Source organism: Hyperolius riggenbachi, chromosome 9, assembly GCF_040937935.1.
Source record: "Hyperolius riggenbachi isolate aHypRig1 chromosome 9, aHypRig1.pri, whole genome shotgun sequence".
Lineage (NCBI taxonomy): Eukaryota > Metazoa > Chordata > Amphibia > Anura > Hyperoliidae > Hyperolius > Hyperolius riggenbachi.
The window spans coordinates 11,847,447-11,855,250 of record NC_090654.1 but is presented as its reverse complement, the minus strand read 5'-3'; the positions used below and the strand labels follow the sequence as shown (position 1 = coordinate 11,855,250).

The window sequence follows — 7,804 nt, the reverse complement described above, 5'->3', positions numbered from 1 at the left end:
AAATGACATTAGGATTTTGCCTCAAACTGTGGGCAAAAGACATGGTTCCCACCAGGAACAGAATTCTCGTCATTTACTATAAATCAAAACGTGGACAGTACAATACATGTGTTATGTAAGTAGATCAAGTATTTATCTACTTATATATGTGTTTTTTCCCTGACATAGTATGGCTGATCCTACTGCTTTAAGAAGGCAAACTTTTACCTTTGTAGCCTCTTACACACTCCAATGAGTTCAATGTAAGCTTGCTGGCTAGTCTTTCCATATATAATGCTTTCTTCTTTCTGCATATGTAGCTGCATTCAAATGAATTGGAAAAATACTGTGCCGGATTTTCATTAAAAAAACTGAACTGTGAAAACACAGGAGAGATCTGATAACGACATAATGTAGTATTTGTGTGGGCCTGACATCCCGTATTTACTTTCCTAATCACAAGGAGAAAACCTGACTCGCTCAAGGCCAAAGGAAAATGTCACGGGTCCTTACATTGATAAATGACATGAACTATACATAAGCAGTAACCTTATTTCTTTGTTGCTCTGAGGCCATTTGCTGGGCCATTAGTAAGGCGTTGGGCTGTCATCATAATGGTTTTCCTAATTTAGTAATAATAATACTTTTAGGTGCGATTGGTCACTTTGAAAGGCGGCATATCGTTATTGCTTGGTAAATGTTTAATTAACGGCAACTTTTGTTTTACAAGAAATTTCATTGTGGAGAATATTTACGTGGTAGGCAGTGAAAAACAACAAGCAAATATCACAATAAATAAAACAACATGTGAATGAGCACACCGGGCGGGCGTTGAGGCTTTGTGCTGAGAAACAAACTGTTTTTGGCATCTTCCGTTGGAGAAGAACCTTTTTTTTTGCTCATTAGTCTTTAAGCTGCAGCATGAAACACTATATAGAAAAAGTGTATTTAAGCAACACAGAATAAGCATTTAACTTCTCCATGGCTGGTAAGGAAAAGGTTAGAACAGGGCCGGATTTACCCATAGGCACTGTAGGCTCGTGCCTACTGGTGGCCCGTGTGTGAGAGGTGGCTCACCGGCTGCCCAAAACGCCCCACTTTCTCTCCCTGCCTCTGCAGAGTGCAGGCAGAGCATTAAAGCGGACCCAAACCAAACATTTTTTTAATTCAAAATATTTAGTTGCACCACTCTGACACATACAAAGATAAATAAACACTCCTTCAAGCCTTTGAGCATTTCAGTGCATGCTTTTCACCCTTCTCTTTTCATAACTAGGGTTATACAGGTGGCAGCCATTACGTCTGAGCTTAGTAGGAGGTTTTAGATCATGGGTGTGTTTGTCATCAGCTACCCTCCCCTCACAGGGGCGTCGTCTATGTGAAATCTCACACAAGCTGAGATCACCTCCCCTGTGACATCAGTAGCAGCCTGTGTTTTGTTTTTGTTTTTTATCTCCTCCACCAGTCTGCCGGATTCTGTCCCGGCAATATGAAAGGAAGGGAGGGGTTCCTCCAATAAATGTAAAATATTTTATATTTGTCATCATGCAGCTGAAAAAAAGGCTGCTATTTATTATTATAAGTTAGAAAATAGATTTTATTTCTGAAATCTTGTATTTTTAATTTGGGTCCACTTTAATAGCAGCAGAAGACTTACCGGCTCTGACTTTCCAGCAATGACAGATCCTCTGCAGTGGAGCACATCTGGCTATCTATAGAGGGGCACATCTGGGGGAAGGGGGCACATCTGGCTATCTATGGGGGGAAGGGGGCACATCTGGCTATCTATGGGGGGAAGGGGTGGCACATATAAGGTAAGTAACGGGACACATCTGAGGGGTAGGGGGGCACATCTGGCTACCTATACGGGACGTAGGAAGGGGGGCTCAGAGTGGTGTGGCCTGTGTTAAGGGGGGGAGTTTAGGGCACCTGAGCTTATGTGCCTATAGGCTCCTGAGCTGTAAACCCGGCCCTGGGTTAGAATGTCTTTTATGGATAAATCTTATTACAATATTTTTTAACGTTATTGTGTTGCAGTTCTTTGGCTCTTTGCGGCTCTGGCCTGCAGAGGTACCAAACTCAGGCAAGCTTGGCACTTGAATTCCTGTTTTCTGAAGTCGAGTGTTTGGCTGATCTGTCTTATAATAACTTCACAACTTTTCAGTGGCTAAAAGGCTGGAGTTTTACGACCATCTATGAAAGAAGAAATCCTTCCATCTCACTGCTTTCAATCATTTGAAAGTTCTTTTCTGATATGTTTGTTTTCCACAATGTTAACCACAAATTTTATGCTTTAGAATAAAAGCTGTTCCAAAAAGAGTTGTCTTGCTGGAGTCCGCTAGACAAGGCATTTCGATAGCTGAAAGTGTCAAGTGTTACTATTTTGAAAATTGTACCCATTTTTACCCTTTATAAATAACTTATGCCTAGCATGTTTTCTTTTTCAGATGCCCCAAGTTCCTCTGGTAGAGCATTCTGAGAAGACGGTCCAACTTCTTGTTGTACAGATTCTTCGCCAGTGGCTCTTGCCCCGTTTTCCTCTATTTGGTCTACTCTTGGACTTCGTCTTTCTTGGGAGATGCCACTTACTCTGCTCAGCTCTCCTGGCTGCCTCACGTCTGTTACATTCATGCCTCCATCTGCAACCCTCACAGATGTCCTGCAGAGAACACGTCTTAATCCCCTCTGGAAGGGCCGTGCCAACAGGGCATAAATAATTGGATTTAGGCAGCTATTAGCGTATGAAAGAGCAACGACAAAGGAGTAAAGTCCATACAACCTTGGACCTTCGGGCAGAGGCCACAAAAGATTGATTATGTTCAAGGCATAAAAGGGGAGCCAACATAGAATAAAGGCCGTCACTGCCAGAGCCACCATTTTGGTTACTTTACGTTCAGGACCCTGTCGTCGTGTTGGAGCTGCTCTGACTCGATTTCCAGACATTCGTAGCTCAGCCACTATAAGTATATGGCAGATACAGATGACAAACAATGGGCAGAAGAAGCCAAGTACAGCTGTGTACAGGATGAAACCAGTTCTCCAGGCCTGCTGTGGTTCAGGCCAAGCAATATGACACATTCCAGAATTCTTTGGAACACCAGCGAAAAAAACGACAGGCAGTACAACCAAAAAGGAGACAATCCACACTGTTACATTGAGAATTTTAGCCACTTTGGGTCTTCTCCATCTTGCTGACTTGATGGGACGAACGACAGCCAAGTACCTGTCTATGCTGAGTACCGTTAAGCAGAAAATACTTGTAAATTGGTTGACAGCGTCCAATGTCATTACTATTGTACATACTGGTGAGCCAAAAGGCCAGTAGGACATAGCGCTCTGAGCAGCGAGGAATGGCAACCCCAGCATGAACAGGTCATCGGCCAGGGCCAAGTTCAGGATATACAGAGCAGTGACAGAGTTCTGCCCAGCAGGACTTCGCCATGCCAAGTAGATGACTAAGGTGTTACCCCATAATCCCACCGCACATACAACTAAGTAGACAAGTGGAATGAGGAGACCCGGGGCGTTCACGCTTGGCGTAGATGACACATTGATGAACAGAGTTGTGTTAATGTCCATATACGAGCTCGGAAGGAGGCTAGTTGGAGAAGTCGGTGTCATGTTCAGATATATGTCAGAACATTGTAATTTTGGCAATTTTCTCAGTACCTTAAAAACCAAAGAATGCCTCTCGTTTCTTCCTGTAAAAGCATATGTTTTTTAATAAATACCATTTTCTATTTCTTGATTTTCAGATTTTGGGACACATATAAGGTGGTTTGTGTATTTGATACTGTACACAGTAGCATAATGTCAAAAGTTAGTAGGAAAATTTTTTTGGACTTCTGAATTGAATGGGCTTCTTAAGGACTTCTTTGGCTTTGGTTTGACTTAGTACAGATCAGATGCGTGGATCGTACATCTTTTAGCTTGTATCTTGAGTTTGCTGTGTGGTAAAACATGCATCAGTAGGTTTTATATCTTCTCATTAGGAAGTCGTCCTCCGTGGGGGTCTGTAGCGACACAGGTTGTTCATTTCTCGATGTCAAGTCTTGACAGAAAGTGAAGGATTCCCTTTATATCCGCTGCCGCTGCTTCCTCCATGGGGCCGACATCCAGCTGTCAATGTTCTGACAGGAAAATCAAAGCAAAGATTGTTTAGTGAACCAATCATAACACTGAGCAGAGAGTAATAGCAATATAGTATAATATAATTAATATTATCAATATCACAATACATAAACTAATAAGCCTAAAGTGTCCAGCGCTTATAAATCCAACAAACAAAAAATAATTGTCATGTAATGTAATGAAAAAAAAACAACAACAACAAATAACTAGTTTCTATACAAAAAATTGGGGCACAGTCACTAAGTAAAGAGACACCTAGAGTTTAATTCATACAAATTATCTCATAGCTCACCTTACTGGTTCTTACCGTCTTTTCACCAAAAAAACTTAACTCTGATTTTATTTTTAATCTGATCTTTATAGATCTTTATAGATCACTGAAAATGAATTTAAAGGTAAAAACAGATAAAGGGCCCTATCCAATTATATTCAATTTACTTTTCACCAGAGTTTTCTTACAGGAGATGTTTTCAGAATTGAATAATAAAGTAAATTTTAAGCCTCAAGCAAGCAAGGAAATCCCCAAAATAATGTTTGATATTACTTTTTGAATGTTAAGCAAGTGTAAAAGTAAAAGTGTAATTAACTTCGTGCAACCAAGATTTTCCAGCCTGTCTGATCGATGCTTTTGACCGATTTCAGCTCAAAATTGATCGAATCATGGATTGGACAGAGGTGTTGTGGCACCAGTTTTAATCTGATTCAATACAATTATTGAATCGGATGGTTGATTGGGCCACAAAATCAGAGGTATAGCCACCTTAAAGAGAACCTGTAACAAAAAAAAGTTTCCCTGGGGGGTACTCACCTCTGGAGGGGGAAGCCTCAGGGTCCCAATGAGGCTCCCCCCTCCCCTGTAGCTGCAGGCAGTCCAGCGCTGGATCCCCCGAAGTGTCCCGGAATCCTCCCCCGACAAGCCTGACAAGGCTTGCTATATTTACCTTTCCTGGCTCCAGCGGGGGCGCTGTTGCGGCTCTTCCCACGGAGATAGGTGGAAATAGCTGATCTCCTTTGGGTCCGCTCTACTACGCAGGCGCAGGAGACTTGCAGGAGACTTGCGCCTGCACAGTACAGCGGGCCGACATCGATCGGCTATTTCCACTTATCTCTGAGCGGAGAGCCGATACTGTGCCTGCAATGGAGCCGGGAAGGTAAATATTTACATACCGCTGTTCGGAGGGGCACAGTGAGACCGCCGTGGGACACAGGAGGACGGGGGAAACCCCAATAGGATCCGGAGGCCCCCCCACCCAAGGTGAGTACCCCCCAGGGGAACTTTTTGTCGTTACAGGTTTTCTTTAACACAGAGAAGGACAGACACGCTATTTCCTCCACAGCTAATGTTTGTGCAACGAACACTTTTCACTGCTGTCGCCAACAGACCTGATAAGGTAAAGCTGGGAGAAATGTTTGTCTTATTCAAGTGCAGTGTGAACAACCTCTCCAGCAAGAGCAAATCCCGCTCAGGCTTTTATATTCACACACTGAACGTGCCCCGCGTCTCACAAAGACTGCCAAGGTACACAGATGTCTCTTGTCATACAATGACTTCATTATTAAAGTCTGCCTCGCTGGGATCCACACAACCAGGATTGGGGAACTGATTTTATAAAGCCTTTGTTCACAAAAATAATTAAACTGGACCTGAACTCAGAACTTCCTCCCTGCTCTAAAATATACACAACAGCATAATGACCTTTAATTACTTCACAACTGAGGGGTTTTACCCCTTGAGCTCCAGAGCAATTTTCACCTTTCAGCGCTCCTTCCATTCATTCGTCTATAACTTTATCATTACTTATCGCAATGAAATTAACTATATGTTGTTTTTCCGCCACCAATTAGGCTTTTTTTAGGTGGGACATTATGCCAAGAATTATTTTATTCTAAATGTGTTTTAATGGGAAAATAGGAAAAAATGTGGGAAAAAATTATTATTTTTCAGTTTTCGGCCATTATAGTTTTTAAATAATGCATGCTACTGTAATTAAAACCCATGAAATGTATTTGCCCATTTGTCCCAGTTATAAAACCGTTTAAATTATGACACTATCACAATTTTTGGCGCCAATATTTTATTTGGAAATAAAGGTGCATTTTTTTCAGTTTTGCATCCATCCCTAATTACAAGCCCATAGTTTATAAAGTAACAGTGTTGTACCCTCTTGACATAAATATTTAAAAAGTTCAGTCCCTAAGGTAACTATTTATGTTTTTTTTTATTATATTTTTTTTTTTAATTACAAAAAAAAAATATTTGGGAGTGTGAGAGGTAATGAGTTCATTTATTGTGTAAATGTAATGTGTTTGTATATGTAAAATGCTTTAGGGTGTAGTTTTACTATTTGGCCACAAGATGGCCACAGTTTGTTTGTTTACATGCGACCTGCAAGCGTCCGGAAGGCTGAGAAGATCACAATGATCGCGCTGTTTCTATTAGAAGCAGCGGATCATTGCGGGGGCTTAGATCAACGAACGGGAATGGATTTTCCCGTTCATTGATCTCTGCATGAGCGGGCGGCGGGAGCGCGCGCACGAGCGGCGGGAGCGCGGACAGCGGCGGTAGCGCGGGAGGTACGGATTTCTCTGTCCCTTGGTTTTTTAGGGGGGAAAAAAAGGGATGGAGAAATTTGTACCGCGGGGGGTTAAGTGGTTGAAGGATCACTGTCACAAAAATCTTAAAGTTTAAAGTATATGTAGACACATTCAAATAAGAAATACGTTTTCTCCAGAGTAAAATGAGCTATAAATTACTTTTCTCCTATGTTGCTGTCACTTACAGTAGGTAGTAGAAATCTAACACAAGCGACAGGTTTTGGACTAGTCCATCTCTTCATGGGGTATTCTTAGCATGGCCTTTATTCTTTATAAAGACACTCCCTGAAAAAGATTTACATAAAGATGCTGGCCAGCCTCCCTGCTCACCATACACTTTTTTTTGGCAGCTGGACGGAGCAACTGCCAATCACTAAGTGCTTTTGACAATAAAGAAAACCCTGAGAACCCCCCATTAGGAGGTGGACTAGTCCAAAATCTGTCAGTTCTGTGAGATCCCTACTACTTACTGTAAGTGACAGCAACATAAGAGAAAAGTAATTTATGGCTCATTTTCCTCTGGAAGAAACATACTTCTTATATGTATACGTTTATGTCTATATTTTAAATGTTATGATTTTCGCGACAGTGGTCCTTTAGAGAAAAATGGCCTCGATTCATCAACACTTAGCAAATTTGTTAACAACAGTTTGGTAAAATACTGAATTTGTTAACTTCATTTCAGGATTCATCAAAGTTATCTACAGCTGTTAGCGAACATTCGTTAACGATTCGGTAACGATTTGCTAAAACGGAAGAAAGTGCAATTCATGAAAAAGAAAGTGGGCGTGGTTTAGCGTTACATTTAGGATTAGTTATCTCCTTCACTGCTCTGTCGGTATTCCTGTCAGATCATTGCTGACAGAGAAGATGGAGCCATTTGAAGTGGTTATGTATCAGCTGAGAGTGATTCAAAGGGGCAGAAGGGCAAGAATAAGGTCTGCAACCATATCAATCTGCAAGAGAATAGATTTATTTGCTATAACAGGACATCGGCATTTCTCTTGAATCATCTTGTAAGAGAACACAGGCAGTGTCAGGGTTAACTAATATTGCTAGCTGCACTATAATTTTTTTAGAAAAGGCTCCTATCAAATTG

The 7,804-nt window shown here is 41.4% G+C and overlaps 1 protein-coding gene across 2 annotated transcripts in view; it reads right to left on the bottom strand.

Moving 5' to 3' along the window:
- Positions 1-662: 662 nt before the first annotated feature.
- The window catches only part of SSTR3 (somatostatin receptor 3), a 42,614-nt gene continuing 35,472 nt past the window's right edge, over positions 663-7,804 (bottom strand). For both annotated transcript variants that reach the window (XM_068255025.1, XM_068255026.1), the window contains exon 2: positions 663-4,109. In XM_068255025.1, the coding sequence (XP_068111126.1) occupies positions 2,389-3,600 (1,212 nt within the window). In that variant the 5' untranslated portion in view covers positions 3,601-4,109 and the 3' untranslated portion in view covers positions 663-2,388. The remainder of the gene's footprint in view (positions 4,110-7,804) is intronic.